The 21,323-nt window shown below is 44.2% G+C and overlaps 2 protein-coding genes across 2 annotated transcripts in view; one reads left to right on the forward strand and one right to left on the reverse strand.

Annotated features, from left to right (window-relative positions):
* LOC146572078 (F-BAR and double SH3 domains protein 2-like) overlaps positions 1–13,123 on the forward strand; it is a 15,611-nt gene extending 2,488 nt beyond the window's left edge. The window contains exons 1-5 of the mRNA XM_085276092.1: positions 1–2,032; positions 3,952–4,035; positions 10,938–11,121; positions 11,206–11,351; positions 12,820–13,123. The exon at positions 1–2,032 is cut by the window's left edge and continues 2,488 nt beyond it. Coding sequence (XP_085132218.1) covers positions 1,931–2,032; positions 3,952–4,035; positions 10,938–11,121; positions 11,206–11,351; positions 12,820–12,903 — 600 coding nt within the window. The 5' untranslated portion in view covers positions 1–1,930 and the 3' untranslated portion in view covers positions 12,904–13,123. The remainder of the gene's footprint in view (positions 2,033–3,951; positions 4,036–10,937; positions 11,122–11,205; positions 11,352–12,819) is intronic.
* A 2,220-nt stretch (positions 13,124–15,343) lies between these two features.
* LOC146572079 (uncharacterized) lies at positions 15,344–21,235 on the reverse strand. The gene is made up of 6 exons (XM_085278452.1): positions 20,736–21,235; positions 18,741–19,788; positions 18,416–18,595; positions 17,705–17,841; positions 17,209–17,496; positions 15,344–15,366 (listed from the first exon to the last, which is right to left on the reverse strand). The coding sequence occupies exons 2-6, from the start codon at positions 19,367–19,369 to the stop codon at positions 15,344–15,346; spliced, it is 1,257 nt and encodes a 418-aa protein (XP_085134578.1). The 5' UTR covers positions 19,370–19,788; positions 20,736–21,235.
* Between the last annotated feature and the right edge of the window lie 88 nt (positions 21,236–21,323).

A 21,323-nucleotide genomic window follows, 5' to 3' on the forward strand; every position in this document is an offset into this window, starting at 1 on the left:
AAAATTAATTAAACACACCATTAAAAGAAGTTCACTATTCACTCCTTAAACGTCATAGCTAGCAGCAGTTATTTATATCTATGAAAGAGAGAGCTTAATTGTTTGATTAAGCTTGATTGGAATGTCAGCTCCACACTGTGGCTGGTTGATTAAATAAGTTGGGGGAGCAAAAGTAAAATGAGCTACTTGTGGGATACTATTTAACTTGGCTTGGGTAAGCTGCTCATTTTATGCTCATTTTACTTTTCAGATGGTGTCAAGCCTGGCAGTTTGGTGTAATTGTTAGCCTTGTAATTCATAGTAATATATTTCTCACACACAACCTCAACCTCTGCCTCTCCATGTGAGCAGAGACGCAGCAGCATCTTGTTTCTACAGGAAGCCTGATTAAAATGTTAGGCATTTATACGGTGTACAAGATTAAAGAATATAAAACTGATATTACTAAACCTGATTTCCTTCCATCTATTTTCTGCTGCTTATCTGAGTCCGGTCATGATGCCCAGACGTCCCCCTCCCCAGCCACCTACTTCTGCTCTTCCTGGAGAACAGTGAGCCGCCACTCTGGTGCCTTTCGGTGTAAACGAGTAGCTTTCCAAATAACTCAGCTCTTCATCGTGTTTCTAAGGCAGAGGTCAGACATCCTTCAGAAGATGCTCATTTGTGTCAGATTTTAGTCATAGGTAAAGGTATGACTGTAGACTGACGGGTAAATCAACAGGGATCAATACCCTGCTCCTCTTTTTTCCAATAAAAGTTCCTCTATCAAATCATTTTTTGACACTTGAGTCAGCAGTCCAAGCAGAGATGTCCAGAAGTTCCTTTTCCCACTTAAGTGGTATTTATGGTCACACAAATGCGTCTGACAACAGACAGGCAGCGAATACTGGGATACCACGGCGAGCCGGCCGAGATACATAATGTGTCCAGTGTGTGTTTGGTCTGCCCTTACCAGCTCGTCTAGGAGACATTCTGGAGGCCTCCTATTTCAGATGCCAGTCAAACCACCTACACTGGCTCCTTTCCTTTCTGTGAATGATCGCAGTTGAGGAGGAGAAGCTATGCTGTCCCCTGGTATGGTCTCCCCAAGGCAACTGGTTCTTGATGAGGGGCCAAACTTAAGTACAATTCAAAAGACCAAAGTTACTAGCCTGGGACCAGTACTGGGGAGGTTTCTTTGTTTTCCAGAACAGCTAATAGCTGTGCCCCATGAGTTCAGCTTAAAATATCCACACAGGTACTTCGTCCTCCCTCGGGTGGGCAGAGAGCTTTGTGGTCCAGGTTGTGGTCCAGTCCCCGGCTGCTTTAGCTGGCTTTAGAAAAAACCTGAAATTAGAATTAAAACTGTTTGTACCTTCACCTGTGTTACTTACAGTGATATGTTATGTAATTTGTTAACTGTCTCTTTAAGCTTTCAGCAGCTGGAGAGTTAAAAATAGTCTGTGTGAAAATAGGCAGGCGGTGAACTCGAGCCTGTGATACGTTTTTAATGTCAGGCTGTGACCACAAACACCAGAGTGGTCATCAGCATTCAGATCAGCTGATAGTAACCAGAAACGGCTTTATGGTCATTCTCTTAATTGTTATTGGCGTTTTCTTTTATTTGACTTGTTTAAAATAATAAAAAGCTGATTTGGGTTCATTTTATAAGCAAATCACATAACTTAATACAACAGAAATAAACTGACAGAGTAATGGAAAATAAAAAATTATAAATATGGCCCAAAGCTACACGGATCACTGGCCACAATTCATTCAGCTGGAGGTCTTTTTTTTTTCAAAGTTAATTTTAAATAGAAATAAATGTGGGCAAGAAATTAAAACTAAATAGGGAGCAAGCCTGAACCCTAAAGGCTTTACTAAGTGTTAATTATGCAGGTTTAGACATGGGCTGATTTGTAAGCTTGTGATAAACCTTAAATAAGTATATATGTATATTTTTGTCTGTTCCCTTGAAACGCATGCAGGTTCTGCAGGAGTTTCAACAGCAGCTGTTTGTGCAGAAGAACATGGCGTTCCAGCAAGCAGTACGGTAAATACTGATGTTTTTCTCTTTTTATTCATTATTAAATGCATAAAATATCACATGCGATTGCTTTTAGTGATTATTGGGGAAAATAAACTCGTATTTATTATGCATGGAATGAAATCCCCAACCTTAAAAATTTAGAACTTAACATGATTTCTCTAAAATGTTCAAGTAAAACTTGAAGAATAATTTTTGAAACTATTAAAATCCAAATCTCAAAGTGTTTGGGTTGCTTTTAATACAAATTTTGTAGCATAAAATAAGGTTCGTGTTTGACTAATTTAGTTGGCAGGAGGTGTTAATCAGTTTACCGGAAAATCAATTTCTACAGAAAAGTGAAGTGAAATGTGGATCCTTCAGGTTTGAACTGCACAGGTTGGAAACCACAGGTAAAATGCTGTAATGAACACAGATCAGAGGAGATTGTTGAGAAGTGGAACAAAGCTCAACAGATGACAGATTAATTTGTTTAGACAACAATCAATACAAAATCAGACGAGTGGAACAAGCAGCTCACGGGCATCCTGAAAGCTGAGCTGGCCGTGGCCACAAAAGCCCGGACTGGACTCGGCTCAGGACCTTGATGCTCAAAGCGGCTTTAGGCAGAGCAGATCCACCTTTTTGGTCCAGAGTTAAACATCTCAACAATACCAGATGCAGAAAAGATTTTTTTTTTTTTTTTAGACATTCATGATCACTGGAGTATGAAGCTTGAGAAGCTGGGTGATGACCTTTCCTCTAAATTGATACACAAGCAGGAAAAAATGTTCTAATTTTCTAAAAAATTTTAAGTAACAGACAAAGTAGCTCCATTGTTTGAGTGTCAATAATCTGTCTGCACTGAAATAAACAACTAATTTAAATAGATTTTAATCACAAAAGTGCTGCACACACATTATGGAACAGTCTGGGTAAGAAGTCAAAGCAGGAAACATAATAAGTCCTGCGTGATTGGTCTTTATCTTTGTTAGTCTGAACTATGAGCCTGAAGGCAGAACAGTGAACTTTGTACTGTACTCCTTTCCCTGCACAGGAAACTTAGATTATTTCCCATTTTTAGTTTTTATTTACAGATGTGTCGTCTCATTTCCTCACCGTGGGACTATTTCCAGCTCGTGTTTGTTCCGACTTTATCAGACTGTTTATCTTCCTAAATAAATGCACAACCTCCACTTTTAATTAAATATTTGGATTGGACGTGGATCTTTAACATGTCACCAGGTGAAGGACTGGTGACATCCTTCAGAAGATGCTCATTTGTGTCAGATTTTAGTCATAGGTAAAGGTATGACTGTAGACTGACGGGTAAATCAACAGGGATCAATACCCTGCTCCTCTTTTTTCCAATACAAGTTCCTCTATCAAATCATTTTTTGACACTTGAGTCAGCAGTCCAAGCAGAGATGACCAGAAGTTCCTTTTCCCACTTAAGTGGTATTTATGGTCACACAAATGTGTCTGACAACAGACAGGCAGCGAATACTGGGATACCAGTTATAATTCTGACTTTGAAGTGAAGCCACTTTTTGTTTTGGCTGTTTTTAATCAGTTCCAGTCGTGTTTAACCCCCATTTAGATTTACTTTCCCAAACTTTGTGGCACTAATGATTCTGTGTCCAGGTTTAAAACACCTGCTCTTTGAATTTGTACAGAAATTCTAGTTTAAGTCTGAGTTTTGTGCTGCTTTGGAGTATTAGTTGTTTTATATTACCTGAATCCTGAGTAAAGTGTGGTATAAATGCAGGCATGGTCTCAGTGTTTTCTTCAGTGTTCTGGCTGATGTTATTGAAGCCACAGTGAGCATTTTTGTCCGTTCACCAGTGTGGCGGTATTTGAAAAAATATACATCACGGGTGAAATGAAGATGGTTAAACTGTTACATCGCAGCTTTAATTTGAATGAACGTGTTTGTCTGTCTGCAGGCTTCTCAGCCAGACGAGCTGACCATCGAGGAGCAGGAAATCTTGGAGGTCATCGATGATGGCGACATGGAGGACTGGGTCAAGGTACAAAAATAACACAAACACAGTTATGTAGCAGATGCACTCTCATGTTTGAGGGTTGGTTGTTTTGTGTATTAGTTCACTCTCTGGCTCTTAGACTGTTTGACAAACATTTAGTTTCAGTTTTTATAAGACCTCGCACCGGTACAGACTATCTACTGGACGTTTTAGTGTTTCTCTGGGATCAGTTGAACTGATGTGGCTTCAGGAATTAGAATAATTCAACTAAAATGCGTGCGGTGCATTGAGGCAGGTCAGGTTGGCCTGGGTGGTAGAAGCTCTGCTGAACATACAGACAAATCAAAAAATGTACAAATACACAGTTCTCTGCTTCTTTTTTGGCCCCGCAGCCGTAAAGGGCTGATGGGAGATTCTCGTCACCCAGCCGGGCAGGCAGGTGAGCGGGCATGGCACCCAAGTTTGTGAATGCAATAATTCATGAATGAGGCAGTTTTTAAATTCATACCTTAAGTGCAGCTACTGAAAATCTGGGCCAAATCCTGATTGATGGTGATCCAATCCTGCCTCAGCAGCGCTCCGGTTTGATCACAGTTTGTCAGCTTCTGCTTTTTAACAGCGGTTCGTGGACTCTTGATCAGTTTGAGATCTGCGGAGTGACCTGGTCATGGATATAAAATGTTAATTTGATGATCTCCCAGCTACTTAGTTGTCATTTTCACTTTGTTTGTCACAGACTGTTACAAAGTTGCTCCTGGACCTTTGGGAGAAAATTTGAGAAGTCTTTGAGGACATTTTTCGGGTGGTCAGTGGTGTCTACTTAAATGTAGAAATGTCAGCTGTGGATGCTCCCATCATTGTGTGAAGTCATTCTTTTATAAACGCCTCTGCAGAGCTGCTGGTGTGTAGTCATTGTGTACTTTGTGTGTGGTTGTTTTCAGATCATTTCCCTGAAGGAACATTGTGCATTGTTGCTGTTTTGCTTTTGTTTATTGTGTAAGTTTGGCTTTCCTGTGAGCCATTGTGCAAATGTTCCACGTGTTGAGCCAATATTTTATGTATATTTACTTGGGTGATTATCTTTTCATATACAGATATAGTGTTTTAATGGGGTATTTATTTTAATGAATATAATCATACATAAAAATGTGAGCAATATCATTTATATAGATCTGTTTTTGTCACAACGGGACTGAACGGACTCACGCGCAGGCTCTAGGTCTTGAAAGCACAAGAGTCTTTATTATGATGCACCAGGTGATTATTTACAAAAGTGAGGGGAAAGCCGGGCTCCGGGGGTCCACACACGAACGGGAAAGACACGCACACTCTCCGTCCACTCCTCCTCACACTCCACTCACTCGGGTAACACAGGGGTAGGTCCAGGGAATCTGTACACAGAGACACGACTGGGTAGTTAGGTAAATCGCTATGAAACACTTCTGAAGTCATTGAGCTGGGGTTACACTGACGAGGGTCGGCAACGGTCCAGCGACGAGAAACACAGGGCTGCCGTCTTATAAAGGAGCTGGATCACTCGTGATGAGCCACAGGTGCGTGGGCCAAGGGCAGGAGCCCGCAGGTAAGCTCCGCCCAGGCAGAGGGAGGAGGGAAAGAGGGGAAAGGAGAGAGCAGGAAAAAAATAAAAAAAGGAATACAAAACATATGTAGCCGTACTGAGCCGACCGGGTAGGCACAGGGACCCTGACAGTACCCCCCCCCCCCCTCAACGGGAGCCACCCGGCGACCCACCGGGCTTACCAGGGTGCCGGCGATGGAAGTCACGGAGCAGGCGCCGACACAAAACAGCCGAGCGAGGCACCCAGGAGCGCTCCTCCGGCCCGTAGCCCTCCCAATCGACCAAATACTGGAGCCCCCGGCGCCGAGAGTCCATAATGCGGGAGACCCCATACGCCGGCAGCCCATCAACGATCCGGGCGGGAGGCGGGGGCCCGGAAGGAGGGCACAAAGGACTGGAGAGCACGGGCTTAATCTGGGAGACATGGAAAACGTCGTGGACACGCATGTTGCGCGGAAGGTTCAACCGAACAGACACAGGGTTCACAAGCGCACCGATTTCGAATGGCCCAATAAAAGTAGGAGACAGTTTCTTGGACTCCGCCCGGAGGGGCACATAGCGGGTGGACAGCCACACCTTTTGTCCGACCGCATACTCAGGAGCCGGTGTCCGATGGCGGTCTGCGAGCTGTTTGTTACGTGCCGTCGTCCGGAGGAGGGCAGCTCGGGTGGCTCTCCACACCCGGCGACATCTACGCAGGTGGTGTTGGACGGATGGCACAGAGAGGTCACCCTCAACGGCCGGAAAGAGCGGAGGCTGAAATCCTAATGACGCCTCAAAAGGTGAAACTCCAGTGGCTGAGGAAGTCAGGCAATTGTGGGCGTACTCAATCCATGGCAGCTGGTCACTCCAGGTCGTTTGATTTGTGGACACCACACACCGCAGAGCAGCCTCCAGGTCTTGGTTCGCCCGCTCAGCCTGTCCGTTGGTCTGAGGGTGGAAGCCAGAGGACAGACTAACCTTAGCGCCGAGGGCGGAGCAAAACTCCCTCCAGACCCGTGAAGTGAACTGGGGGCCACGGTCTGACACAATGTCCTCCGGAATTCCATGGAGGCGGAATACATGCGTGGTGAGGAGGTGAGCGGTTTCCAGGGCCGTAGGCAGCTTGGGCAAGGCAACGAAATGGACAGCTTTAGAAAACCTGTCCACAATGGTTAGAATGACTGTGTTACCTTTTGAAGCCGGTAATCCGGTGACGAAATCCAAGGCTATGTGGGACCAAGGCCGTCCCGGAGTGGGCAGCGGTTGTAGCAAACCGGAGGGAGGTTGGTTGGACGACTTGTTACGGGCGCAGGTCGTGCAGGCGGCGACGTATTCCCGTGCATCCCGAGCCAAAGTGGGCCACCAGAAGTAACGCTGGAGGAATCGTATGGTGCGGTGTACTCCCGGGTGACAGGTGAACCGGGCGGCGTGTGCCCATTGCAGTACCTGAGAACGAACAGAGGAGGGCACAAACAACTGACCTGGGGGCCCGGTCCCGGGATCTGGTTCTGTTTTCTGAGCTTCTTTAATCTGAGATTCGATTTCCCAGGTCACCGTGCCGATGGAGCAGGAGGCAGGAAGAATCGGACCTGGCTCGGGTTCCGCTTCAGAGGAGTCATACAGTCGGGAGAGGGCGTCTGGCTTCACATTGCGGCTCCCGGGCCTGTACGTAATTGAAAAGTTGAATCTCGTGAAAAAGAGAGCCCACCTCGCTTGCCGGGGATTGAGTCGCTTTGCGGCTCGGAGATACTCAAGGTTTCTGTGGTCTGTCCACACGATGAATGGTTGAGTGGCTCCCTCTAGCCAATGTCTCCATTCCTCCAGTGCTAACTTGATAGCCAGAAGTTCCCGGTCTCCAACATCATAATTGCGCTCTGCTGGGGAGAGACGGTGAGAGAAAAAGGCACATGGGTGGAGCTTACCCTCCCTCCGTTGGGACAACACCGCCCCGACCCCGGAATCCGATGCGTCCACTTCAACGACGAACTGTTGCTGGAGGTCGGGTTGGCAGAGGATAGGTGCTGTAGCGAACCGTTCTTTGAGACGTAGGAAGGCCTCCTGCGCGGATTGGTCCCACTGAAAAGACACTTTAGGAGAAGTGAGTCTGGTTAAAGGCAGAGCGAGTTTACTGAAATCTCGGATGAAGCGGCGGTAGAAGTTGGCAAAGCCTAAAAAGCGCTGGAGCTGTCGACGGTTTGGGGGTTCGGGCCAGGTAAGCACTGTTTGGACCTTCGCCGGGTCGGGTTTCAGATCACCCCGCTCTATTATGTATCCGAGAAAGGCCACGGAGTCCACGTGAAAGTCACACTTTTCGCTTTTCACAAACAGTCTGTTTTCCAGCAAACGCTGCAGAATCTGTCTGACGTGTGTCTCGTGCTCCGCCACTGTTTTAGAGAAGATAAGGATATCATCCAAGTAGACAAATGCGCACCGATTGATAAAGTCCCGGAGGACGTCATTCACGAGGGCCTGGAAAACTGCTGGGGCGTTAGTCAGCCCAAAGGGCATCACCAGGTACTCAAAATGCCCCAGATGGGTGTTAAAAGCTGTTTTCCATTCGTCGCCTTCCCTGATCCGAACTAGATGGTAGGCATTGCGGAGGTCTAATTTACTGAAGATCGTTGTCTCGTGCAGAAGTTCAAAAGCCGAGGAAAGGAGCGGTAGGGGGTATTTGTTCTTAACCGTAATGTTATTAAGGCCGCGGTAATCAATGCAAGGCCGGCGAGACTTGTCCTTCTTTTCTACAAAGAAGAAGCCGGCTGCCACAGGGGAAGAGGACGGCCGGATTATGCCTGCTGCCAGTGAGTCCGTGATGTATTTCTCCATAGACGCTCTCTCAGGTTGGGAGAGACTATAAAGGCGACAGGTGGGGAGTGTGGTGCCTGGGAGAAGATCAATGGCGCAGTCATACGGCCGATGAGGTGGTAACGATTGTGCAAGATCTTTACGAAAAACTTCAGCCAAGTCGTGATACACAGGTGGAACAGAGGTGAGATCCGGAGGCTCAGACAGGTTATTTGGAGGAGACGCGGAGGGCGGAGTTGCAGCCTGGAGGCAGTTCATGTGACAATCCACTCCCCAGCCTACCACGCATTCAGATTTCCAGTCGATATGAGGGTTATGCTGTCGCAACCAGGGGTGACCTAAGACAAGCGGTGTTTGAGGAGCTTTAAACACGAATAGGCTTAGAACCTCGGTGTGGTTGCCGGAGAGTGTGAGTGACACGGGCTCTGAGACATGGGTTATATCAGGCAGCCGCTGCCCAGATAAGGCGGTGACATGTAAACGATGAGGTAGAGGGTCAGACCCAACCCCTAATTTTTCCGCGAGGGCTGAATCGATAAAGCTCTGTTCCGCGCCAGAGTCAATTAACGCCATCACAGAATGGGTTTTTGTGTGAACTGTTAACTTGGCCGGTAACATTAAGCGTGGAAGGGAGCTTTTACTAGACAGGTCGCCCACCAGTACTCCCTTAACTACGGGCGGGCGCCCCCTTTTGGTCGAGATGGACAGGTGGCAATGAAGTGGCCCTTACGGCCGCAGTACAGGCACTCACCAGAGACCATGCGTTGCTGACGTTCCGCGGGTGTTAGCCGTGAGCGACCCAGCTGCATGGGCTGCTCGCCTTCCTCGCTTAGCTCGCCACTGTGGGCAGCACTGGGTTTAGCCCTCCATTCCCCCGCTGGTGGGCCCAAGAGCGCCCGTGGCTCCTGAAAGGCCCGCCCCCGGAGGTCTCTGCGAGCCTGAAGGCGATCATCTAACTTAATGCACAGAGTCATTAGAGAGTCAAGAGAGGCAGGCAGGTCATGCATTATTAGTTCGCCTTTTAATTCATCACAGATGTTATTAAGCAAGGCACTCTTTAGCGCCTCCTGCCCCCACCCCGTTTGCTCAGCCAAAACCCAGAAATTGACAGAATAATCCGACATCCTGCGTCTACCTTGTTTAAGATTTAACAGGCGTTGAGCGGCGGCGGCAGCCTCGGATCCTTTGTCAAAAACGCTCTTAAACTTAGACAAAAACTCGGGGTAGGAGATGTCGGGGTGGGATCGTAGCACTGCCTGGGCCCACTGTAGAGCGCGATCACGTAACAGTTGCACAAAGAAGGAAATCTTATCTCCATCGCCAGGGTACCAGTGAATTTGCTGACGAAAAAAATAAGTGAGTTGTGTGAGAAATCCTGCACACTTATCCAACTCACCATGAAACAGTTCAGGAGAGGGAGGCTGATGCCCGACGACCACAGGTGTAGTTTGGGCCGCGCTTGCGGGCTGAGACGCGCTCGCGCCCGGGATGGGTTCGTCTGCCGGAGAGGCTGGCGGGGGCGGAGAGTCAGTCAACGGGGTCCGCTGGGCGAGAGCCAGAGACAAAGCGGCAACGTCTCCACTGAGCCGCATCAACATATGCTCGTGTCGCTGCAACAGCTCATCCAACGAGACCGGGGCTGGGGCGGGTGACGCCGAGCCTGCTGAGTCCATTGTGGCTGGACCGTTCTGTCACAACGGGACTGAACGGACTCACGCGCAGGCTCTAGGTCTTGAAAGCACAAGAGTCTTTATTATGATGCACCAGGTGATTATTTACAAAAGTGAGGGGAAAGCCGGGCTCCGGGGGTCCACACACGAACGGGAAAGACACGCACACTCTCCGTCCACTCCTCCTCACACTCCACTCACTCGGGTAACACAGGGGTAGGTCCAGGGAATCTGTACACAGAGACACGAATGGGTAGTTAGGTAAATCGCTATGAAACACTTCTGAAGTCATTGAGCTGGGGTTACACTGACGAGGGTCGGCAACGGTCCAGCGACGAGAAACACAGGGCTGCCGTCTTATAAAGGAGCTGGATCACTCGTGATGAGCCACAGGTGCGTGGGCCAAGGGCAGGAGCCCGCAGGTAAGCTCCGCCCAGGCAGAGGGAGGAGGGAAAGAGGGGAAAGGAGAGAGCAGGAAAAAAATAAAAAAAGGAATACAAAACATATGTAGCCGTACTGAGCCGACCGGGTAGGCACAGGGACCCTGACAGTTTTAGTGCTGTGATTCCCCACAGCATGCCCCAACAGAGATCCCAATACCTCTGAGTGTTTTCAATCTGAATGAAAATAAGTAAGCAGCGGAAGGGGAGGCCACCGGTGTTCATGAAATCAAGCTTCATGAATTCAGCAGAGGCTTGTTTAGGATTTTAGATTTCTCGTTAATTCAGGAAGAGAGAACAAAAGCTCTCCTATTATTCTCTTTGTGGCTGTTATTAAATTCTGGCGACGATGCAGTGATATTGTTACAGCCCTACTCTTTACATCTGACTTTATTTTTTCTCATTAGGAGTTTTCCTGTTGAAACATTTTTGGCTGTTGTCATCGTCTGTGTGCATTGTCTGTGTTTCCAGGCCAGAAACCGTAGCGGACAGGTGGGCTACGTCCCGGAGAAATACCTGCAGCTGCCCTCCTCCAACAGCCTGCTGAGCATGCTGCAGTCGCTGGCCGCGCTGGACGCCCGATCCCAGTCCTCCAGCAACTCCACCGAACCTGAAACTGAACTCCCAACCGGCTCCGTCAACGGAAACTCGAGGAGTGAGATCCGCCTCCACCAGATAATATCGGAGTTTTGATTTCCTGCTTTGTTTAATACCCTCGTTGCCACTGTCTGTGTTGCAGTTTCATTCGCAAAGGCTTTGTACGACTACGCGGGACAAACGGAAGATGAGCTGTCGTTCCCAGAAGGCGCCATCATCCCCATCCTGAGCAGAGAGACCCACGAGGACGATGGCTTCTGGGAGGGCGAGTTTAACGGCGTTGTTGGTGTAAGAGTTCAAATAATAGTTTGCAAAAGCTTGTGACTGCAAAATTGTGTCTGCCTAAGGGACAGTTTGTTCCAGGAGATAAGCGAGAGTTAGAAGATTAATAGGAAGCACCTGGCCTCCAGACGGAGAAGATGTCCTTTTAAATGTGTCCAAAGTCGTCAACAGAACATTTGTGGTTTTGAAACTTATGCCTGTGTTGTATCTGCTTGACGCATGAGGGTGCGTCATAAAAGTAAACCCTGATGGTATAAAACAACTGCTTGTGTATCATTGGGCGGAGATCGATGCTGTCTGTGGGCAGTGTTCATCTCCCCACGCACGTGTTCATTAAAAACATTGTTTGACCGAAGCTCTTCTGGACCATTATTGTTTTGTGCTCACCCTCAATATTTGAACTCGTAACAAACAGCAATAACAGCAAAACATGTAATGGACGTGCTGGTCCACTAGACAACATCATGTTGATGTAAAGCTTTGGGTCTCTTATGCAAAGTAAAGAGGCTGAAATAAGGTGTCCATGAGTATCAGTTTTCAACATTCAGTATTAAGAGACAAAGACTGTACGGGTTGGGCCAGTCGTCAAGTCCTGGAGCAAAGTGAGCCTGCAAATCAATAAGATGCAAATCAGTTTATACCTTTCATATAATGTTTGAATTTGTTTATTCTGAGTTTTATTGTTCAGTTAGTTTCCACAGTTCATATATCATGTGTAATTTTTCATTAGTTTCAGTGTTTGTTTGTATTTTATTCTATTCATGATGGTTGTGTTGACAGATTTGTCCAAATTTAAAGCTATAGATGTGAACTTTTGGTTCCTTTATTATTACCTGTATAATTAGTTTCAGTCTTTGTGAAGTGGGGAAGGAGGACCCAAAAGCAGGACTCGTGCGATGGAGAGTGCTCTTTATTTACAGTGGAGTAAATAAGACAACACAATAATCCCTTGAGCTCCCTCGACTCCTGTGTCATGTCTTCACCCAAAACTCCGTGCTATCTGCTCCGTGGCTGCTGTCCACCTGTGCTCCACTCTCCTCCTCCTGGGAAAAAAAACAACAGAGGCAGCCGTCAGGACACCATGCCGCCTAATCAACAAAAAACAGTCCCAGTCTAAATAATCTAAAAGACCAACCACGGCTCCAGTGATGGCAACACACAGTTCTAGTGACCAACCCAGTGGGCGGCACTCGAGACGAAGCAGTTCAGGTGGCCTGCATACATTTAGTATCAGGCTTTACAAAAAAAAGTATCAACTATGTTAGGATCCATGTTCATCATGTGTGATGTGTGTTTACATTTGAAGGTGTTTGTGGATTTGTCACCTCTCTTCAAGGTGTGGTTTGTGTTTGATGCTGAAACAGATAAAGACTGCTGATTGGCTGAAGTGGGGTTCAATAAAAATTGTTTGGTTGTTGTTTTGGGCACTGCTCAGGTCCACATTAAATAAACTGCTGCTCATGTGTGTTTGTAGGTTCTCAGTCATCCAGGTCATGGTTGTCTAAGGAGCCTGGAAAGAAAGCGACTTTACTTCTTTAAGGTTCTGGATGATGTTTAACTTCTGATCCAAGAAGCTTCTTCAGTTGATGTGCTTCCTTTGCTCATTTTCCACCTCTGCACAGTTTCGTTTGATGACAATGCAGTGCAGGATTGTGAGTGATTGCTGAAAATGTTGAAATGTACTCACTCACTTTTTATAATTATTTGTAAAAATGTGTACAAATGGTTGATTTTTTGTACTGTTTTTATCAATAAATCTCAGCAACAAAGGACATACACCCATGTGTGTTGATTTCTCCCTAAGATGGCAAACTGAAACACTCCAAGTTGGTGACTTTTGGAGATTTATTTCCCTGGATGATTGAGAATGCATCAAGACGAACACAAAAGGAAGTTCACAGCTTTTAGCAGCTCCCCCACCCCCTCATCCACACACCCCCACTCCCCTCCCTCCAGAATTCCCAGGTAACAACCCAATTTACATATGAATGACTAGCCAATTTAGCTTCCACTTGCCTGAAGCTAAAGCTTAGCTAAAAGCCTACCAGCCATTTGGCTGGTGGCGGGTTTTAAAGGTAGAAAGGTAGAAGCCTGGGACTGCCAGTGTTAAGTGTATAGATAAAAAATCTTTTTTTCATACATTATTTTCTTACTATATTAGTATAATCACCAAATCGATCATTTCATATTTATCCCCTGAAACGATCTACATTAACTTTTCTATCCCTAGAAATGTGTTTCCAGAGTCCCAGGTTTAGTGACTTCCTGTCCACCATCACATCAGCTGAGTAGTTGTCAAATTTGAGGGGAGCAGAGAAGATCAGACACCAGTCAGCAGGTCAGAGGCCATCTCTCATTTTACAAATCAATCACTTGATTTATAAATGGAACAAACACCCCATCAGACCAGGTAATGACCCATTATGAGACAACAGCCGTCTGAGAGGAGATGTTCTGTATCACAAAACATGGGAAACAAACAAACTCTAGGCATTCTGAAATATATAAAGCTCAAGAAAAAAAGACAACCATATCAGATCCTGATGTAATTCATTTTGTTGTTGTCTTTATTAGTCATTTAAAAAGAGGTCTAGAAAAAGTGTCCAGGAAGAGATTCTACTATTTATGCAGCACTGCCCCCGTGTGGCCACAAAGACACACAACAGCTTCATTTCTCAGCCTGTTGCCTTCTTTTTCCTTCATGATGTAAACAGTGAATGAACTGAAAGAAGTCAACCCATAAACTGTTAAACTGATACAACAGTCATGATGATTATGTAACAAGTTGTAGTTGACTTTCTGGTGGTGGTTTTGGTATACAATTTAAAAGCCATTTTCTTTTATAAATACACCATACACTTTGTTCTTGACCATTTCTTTTCCTCATATCCTTAATGGACAGTGGAGGAACACTACATCTAGCTTCTGTTTAATATTTATCCAGGCGCCCCCACACTGTACCTCTACAGAAACCAAGGGAGAGAGACAGACACACAAAGATTTCCACTTGAATCTTGATCTCAAAATAGAAAAAGTTTTATCACAAAATAATTACAAGAGCTCAGCCAGGTGAGATATAGCAGAACCATCAATTCAGAGTCTGACAGTAAGGGTGAAGACGAGCCTGACTGTTGGTCTGCTCCAAAACAAGCCCATAAGCAAGCTTTGAAATAATATGTTACAAAATTGTGAAACTGCGACATGAAATTTGATTTGAAAATGAAATTCATCCTGATCAGGAGCTGTTATGATCTAAATGGTGTTCTAGATCCAGTAAGCATTCATTCAACTTGTCTGCAGCAAAATTAAAAATAAGTTACCACATGTTGTTTTTTAAATTGGTAAATAATTGATAAAATGTTAAAAGTACTGGTTGTGTTTGACCTCATCACCAGGATGAGTTGGAAATACTTCAAATTCCCTCAGGTGGCCTTTTGCTGGTTGGATTGCCACTACAGTCTGTAAACTGTAGAGGTAATTTTGTGAGCTCATTGGATGAGCAGTTTCTGAAATACTCAGACCAGCCCATCTGGCACCAACAACCACGCAATCTCTTTCCCCCATTCTGATACTTGCTTTGACCTTCAGCAGGTCATCATGAACATGTCTGTATGCTAAAATACTTTAATTTGCTGACGTCTGATTGGTTCACTAGACATTTGTGTTTAACGAGCAGGTGAACAGGTGTACCTGGCAAAGTGTGTGTAACCTTCAGTGTTACTGACATGTTCCACACTGATGCACAACAATACTCTGGGCCCCACACTGTTTTATTAAGTATGTCTAATCACTGTAGACATTACATGTACCTTCTTGAAGGAGAGGTCAAAGGTCAGTTACGTTTATAGGTTCCTGCTATATGTTGTGACATATACACAGCACAGTTGTAGGAATGATAGTTTCTAGATTAAGTTGATAAAGTTGACCTTGAAGACCACAAGTTTGAATGGATTGTTAACATGACCCCACTCTACAGCACTGCAACATTTTAACATGAGTTATTTAAGACTTTCCAGGTATCCTGGTTACAGAAAAAGATTGATGAGCAGAAAAAAAGAAACAAACTTTAATTGTTTCTGATTAGAAGCTGTACAATCCGGACTGACTTTAACAAATGTGCTATAGGCTCAGCTGGAAAATAGTGAGCTTTACAAGACTGATTTTGCTCCAAAGGCTTTCACAGACCTCAACCAATCCTAAGGCTAATTAGCACGGCTAGAATTTTAAAAACATTTGTTAAATGTTGTCATTACTAACATATACCTGTTTTAGAGCATGCTGAGTAGCGAGAATGCAAAGTTATTGTTACCTCTAAAAAAAATGTGAAGATGTGATATTAGCATGTACGGAGCCCCTCTGATGACATGGTCCAAAAAATAAATAAATTGTGGCCACAAAATACTACTTCGTGGCCACGAAATGGGTATAACGTGCGCACGAAATGCTTATTTGTGAGCACGAAACACTTGACCAATAACCGTGATCCTTCCCAGGCCCTTGCAGTTGGTTGACAATAGAATCTATCCCAACGTCCGGGTCGTACTTACGTCTGCAATGCAACTGGGCTCTTAATATCCTGTTTAACTGTCTCTCCATAATAATGGTTCCTTTCAGTCCAGGCTTTTCAAAATGCACGTGTAGCTCATTCCCAGCCTAAAATTGTCAGGGATCTGGGTCTGAGGGACCTAGACCTATTATTGTGTATTGTTTACTCCACTGTAAATAAACGCATTTTGGGTCCTCCTTCCCCACACACCCAAGGTCTGCCACGCAGACCATGACAAAAATAAAACTCAATCATACTGTCTCTGGCCATGTTGTACAGGTTTAGCCTACTCTTATGCTTATGTCTCTACACAGCTGTCCAATGTATCAATATGATGTGCGCACGTCATCTATTTGTTGCCACAAATGCGTAATTCGTTGCCACGTTATACCCAATTCGTGCCCACAAATTAGCATTTCGTGCGCACGTTATTTCGTGCCCTCGAAATAGTATTTTGTGGCCACAAATAAGTATTTCGTGGGCACTTATACTATTTCGAGGGCAGGAAGTAGTATTTTGTCGCCACAATCTATTAATTTTTTGGAGGATGTCATCAGAGGGGCTCCGTAAGCATGAGCTATATAGTATCTCCAAGAGAAAAGCGATCAGCTGATCATTGATCAGTTTCATGATTTAAGTAGCAACAGGAGAGAGAGGGAGAGAGAATGGGAGAAGAAGAGGCAGCTGGCCACGTAAAGACACAGAAGAACTCCAGCTTTGTGTATTTGTTTTTCATTCAAGCTGAAGTCCGGGACAAATCGGGTTCCTTTTCAATACGAGACGCGGCCGGTCCGCGGGTCTCTCCTCCTCCTTCCTCCCCTTTCCTTCATCCACCTGCTGTACTCAGAATTTGTACTCAAGTACAAGTACTGTTACACTGCTTAAATTGTACTCAATTACAAGTAAAAGTACTGGTGTTAAAAAATACTTGAGTAAAAGTACAAAGTACTCTTCTCAAAAACTACTCAGAGTATTAATTACTTTTTAACAGACTGATGTTTTATTCTGTCGTCAATAGCAGGCATTCAACTCGATTCACCAGTATAAATATTTATGTTCAAAGCACATTTCTCAGATGAACAAGGTATAGAAAGGTAACTTGTTTTGTAAATAAATGTAGATATAAAAGAAGGAATTTTGTTTGTTAAAACAATGACAAATATGTTTCTGAACATGCGTAGAACCATTTAAACTTTTCCCCATACAATGAACAACAGGCAGGTGAGTGTCTTAAACTCTTAGCATTTCTGTCACACTTGAACCTTTTGTTCAGTTTCAGCAAGAGCTGGTTTTCTAAATTAACAGAGGCAATCCGACTTGGTTTGGCTGTGAAGAGTAGACCAGCACAGCTAAAAAGTCGTTCACACACAGCAGAAGCAGGCAGAGCTGTGTTCAGTTTAAGAGAGAGGTTTTTGATACCTGAGAAGGAGTGCAGCAGCTCCATGGTGTCTGTGGCACAAGCAAGGTAACCATCAAGCTCAACTGCACTTTGCAGCCTTCTGGAGATTGGTCTGGAGAAGAATTCATCTTCATCAGATGACTCTCTTTGCTGATCCTCACTCTCATGCTCTGTCGTTTCAAGATGTTGTTTGATGTATGTCAAGGCTGTAATTGTAAGTAGATAACACAATTTTGTTATTTACATTTCAGTGATTATTCCTGAACACAAATTTAAAAACGGCAAATTCTCAAAAAGGATTGTTTAGTATTCAGGACAGACCATCAATAGCTTACAATGTATTAGGTGAAATACTCACTTAAGCATGTGTTCAAATGTAAAAATACACAAAAATGGGATCACATGAATCCTTACCAGCCTCTGTTACATCTGCTCTGTCAGTCCAGGAAGTCTTGAACTTGGATAAGAGGACTGCAGCTGCAGCCAACTCTGGATCCTCCATCATCGCTCCAAAACGCTTTTGAAGGCCATTTTGCAGGGCTCTGATAAGATAAGATAAGATAAGATAAGATAAGATAAGATAACCTTTATTAGTCCCACATGTGGGAAATTTGTTTTGTCACAGCAGGAAGTGGACAGTGCAAAAGTTATGACGCAAAAATTAGAATACAATAAGAATAAATACAGTACACAGCTGTACAGAATAGAATAAAATAATATACTATATACAGTAGAATAAAATAGAATAAAAATATACAATAAGATAAAAATAGAATACGAATGCTATATACAACTGAGTAAAATACAACGATGCCAGAAGAGATTATTGCACTTAGTGTTATTGCACATGTGTGGATGTGTGTGTTTGTTCAGTTAAAGTCTTTGTTGTGGAGTCTGACAGCAGTGGGGAGGAAAGACCTGCGAAATCTCTCCGTCCCACACCGTGGGTGCCGCAGTCTCCCACTGAAGGAGCTGCTCAGTGCTGTCACAGTCTGCTGCATGGGGTGGGAGACGTTGTCCAACAGGGATGACAGCTTAGCCGCCATTCTCCTGTCACTCACCACCTCCACTGGGTCCAGAGGGCATCCTAGAACAGAGCTGGCCCTTCGGATCACCCTGATGAGTGGCACACATGTCTTGCTTGATGTCTCCAGCCTGCTAAGTTTGGACAGTAGTTGTTGGATTACTGGCAGGAGCCATCCCATAAAGGAAGTGGACTCAGACTGAAGAATGTTTGAAGCTTTCACCAGTGGCTTCATGGTGGTACAGTACTCCCTAAGGAATGCAACTTCTGCAGGACTCAACCTGTAAGACACAACAACAAAACCCACCATGACTATAATAGGGATCTTCTGATTTAATATTAAGAGTCTGCTCACGTTTTTAACCATCCATTAAGGAAAATTCACAAAATTTGCAACCATATTGGTAGGTGTCCAATTTTACTCACATTTTCACCTTGAACTCCTCACAAATGCTCCTGATGTCATTTTCCCCCTTCTCATCAATGATGCGTATTATCCTTTCAATGGCAAGGTAGGTTGAATTCCATTGTGTTGCATTGGGACGAATGATCTGTAGTTCACACTTGTCCTCTACCACTTCATTAGCCAAATGAGTTTTGTTCCAAATGGCCTGGCATTTTGCAAAGCTTGCACGGGAGAGCCTCTTGTAGGTTTCATTCATGCTCTCTGCTAGGGCAGCATCAGATGTTGCCACAAGGTTTAGCAGGTGACATGCACATCGCTGATGAGGCGGGAGTTGATACTCCAAACCAGAGTCTTCATCAAGAATTGCACTTGCCTCATGGTAGTCAATATGGTCAGTCAGGTCAATAGTTTCTGGGTCTGCTTCATCTTCAGCTTCATCTGCATCATTTTGTGCCCCAAACATGTGGAAGGCCTTGACAAAGTTGGATCCACTATCAGTTGTGGTTCTTACAACTTTGCCTCTAATCTTGTATTGGCAATGGATATCATCAAGCGCACCAGCAAGCATGTCAAATGTGTGAGACCCTCTCAATCTTTTGCATGCTGGTGCTGCAGATCTTCTTTCCAGGGACTCTTCCTCCAATGGCATGTGACTCCAAGGTAATTTTTCTGATGAGCTGACCAACAATCAGTAGTGGTAGCAACCAATTTGACTTTATCCAATGCTGCAACCAAAGTCATCTTCATGTGATCAGCAGCTTCACAGATTCTGGCACGGACAGTGGGTCTGGAGATGACTTTGGCTTGAGGTTGTAATGTGGTAACCAATTCTTTGAAAGATGGCTGTTCTAGCACTGCAAATGGCTGTAGACCCTCACATGTGAAATTGATGACAAGCATGTCAACAGTTGCTTGTGGAACATGTTTGTTTGCAGCTCTCAACATCAGGTCTGGTAACTTGGCTTGTGTATTTGCTGAGAGCTTGTTTGGTGTGGCTGTGGTCTTTCGCTGACGAGATGTTGATGCCACAGTGATATTGTACTGCTCAATCTTCGATGGATGTTTCCTCTGTAGAGATAAATATTATCATACGTCAGGTTCATACATTACTTCATAACATCACTGTGATTAACACTACAGGAAAACACATTTTTAAAACATCATTCAACTAGACATGAGCTAATCTTTGATTGTTTAGCATAGTATAAAAGAGTGGTGAATTTGGTCAAATCTTGCAGATATATTGCTGTATTTATTTACAAATGTAAACCAATTTTGAACGATCATTGCAAAAAACATGAATTTCTGTATACATTCTAAGTTCTGTAATCTGTATACTATCTGTAAAAAGAGTATCGACCAATGTATCAGTATCTAAATTTTTAACTCCTTTTTATCAGTATCACCCTAAAGTTTTCAATATTAGTCAGGTTCTAAAAATACTAAGAGAGCAAAATATGTGTATATAGCAAATGTAATTTAAGAAAAGGGATCACATACACAAAAATGCTGCCCATACAGCTAACAAATAAAAACAATCCACATTATGTTCTTTAAAAAAAAAAAATCATATTGGGAAACATATAACCCTACTGATTAAGAGCCACGTCACTATGATAGACCTATATCAGGCCAATGATCCTGATCAACTGATCCATCAATCGGGCTCTGATACATGTCAGCTGAGAGCTGGAAGATTCATTTGAGATGCAGCTCAGCACTGTGTTCAAGTTTTGTTTTTGTTTTTTATATAGGCCAGCTGATTGTAGGCCTGTGAGTTTTAAATGACTACAAATTTAATTTATTGTAATGACGGTGGTTATCCAAATAATAAGCTAAAACATTCCTACGAATTTAGCTCAATTATGCACACACACGCACATTAGCTAGCTCCGTCTTATTTTAATATCAGGCTAACCAATGGCGGTGACAATATCTTAGCCAAACTAATAACCTTAACACACATGAAAAATAAGAAGGCAATATTGTACACGTATAGTTGTAAAACCTCTTACCTCAATGTGTTTTTTTAAGATTAGACGCTGAAGTCTTGTAAGCTGAAATGACTGTAGAGGTCAAACAAAGTTTGCACTGCATCTGGACGCTGTCTCCTTTTCTCCCTCTGCACATGAAAAATTCCTCCAGGTATGGCCACGGGCACGCGTCCTCTGTCTTTTCTACGTCGTTTTCATGGTTGACAGTGTTGTCCTCTGTCTCCATTTTGGCTTCTTTGTCTCCAAATCTTCCGTCTATAAAGTAGTTTGTACTCCACCATGTAGCACCTCCAGACACCTGTGCCTGCTGCTGCAGCAGAGTTTATCTTTGCTTATGTCTTAAATTGGCCGGTCGGGATTGCACGGCCTTATTGGCTGCAAAAATGCAGACGAAAGGTTTGAATATTAATTCAAATTGTGGGCGTACTCAGTAGTACTCAGTAGATTACATGGTGTAAGTTGTACTCAAGTATGAGTAAAATTACACACTTGAAAAATTACTCATAAAAGTACAAGTACCCAAAAAAATCTACTTAATTACAGTAACGTGAGTATTTGTAATTCATTACTTCCACCCTGACAGTAAATGACCATAAATTAACTGTAATT

The sequence above is a fragment of the Mchenga conophoros genome, linkage group LG6 (assembly GCF_057382185.1).
Source record: "Mchenga conophoros isolate Kocher_MC1m ecotype Shallow Benthic linkage group LG6, M_conophoros_male_GT1.1, whole genome shotgun sequence".
NCBI lineage: Eukaryota > Metazoa > Chordata > Actinopteri > Cichliformes > Cichlidae > Mchenga > Mchenga conophoros.

Coding starts and splice junctions, on each gene's coding strand:
- LOC146572079 (XM_085278452.1), bottom strand. CDS start 19,369: ATGCCATTGGAGGAAGAGTCCCTGGAAAGAAGATCTGCAGCACCAGCA. Junction 18,596..18,740: donor GAGGAGTTCAAGGTGAAAAT/GTGAGTAAAATT, acceptor TGTGTCTTACAG/GTTGAGTCCTGCAGAAGTTG. Junction 15,367..17,208: donor ACTCTTCACAGCCAAACCAA/GTCGGATTGCCT, acceptor TTCTGTAACCAG/GATACCTGGAAAGTCTTAAA.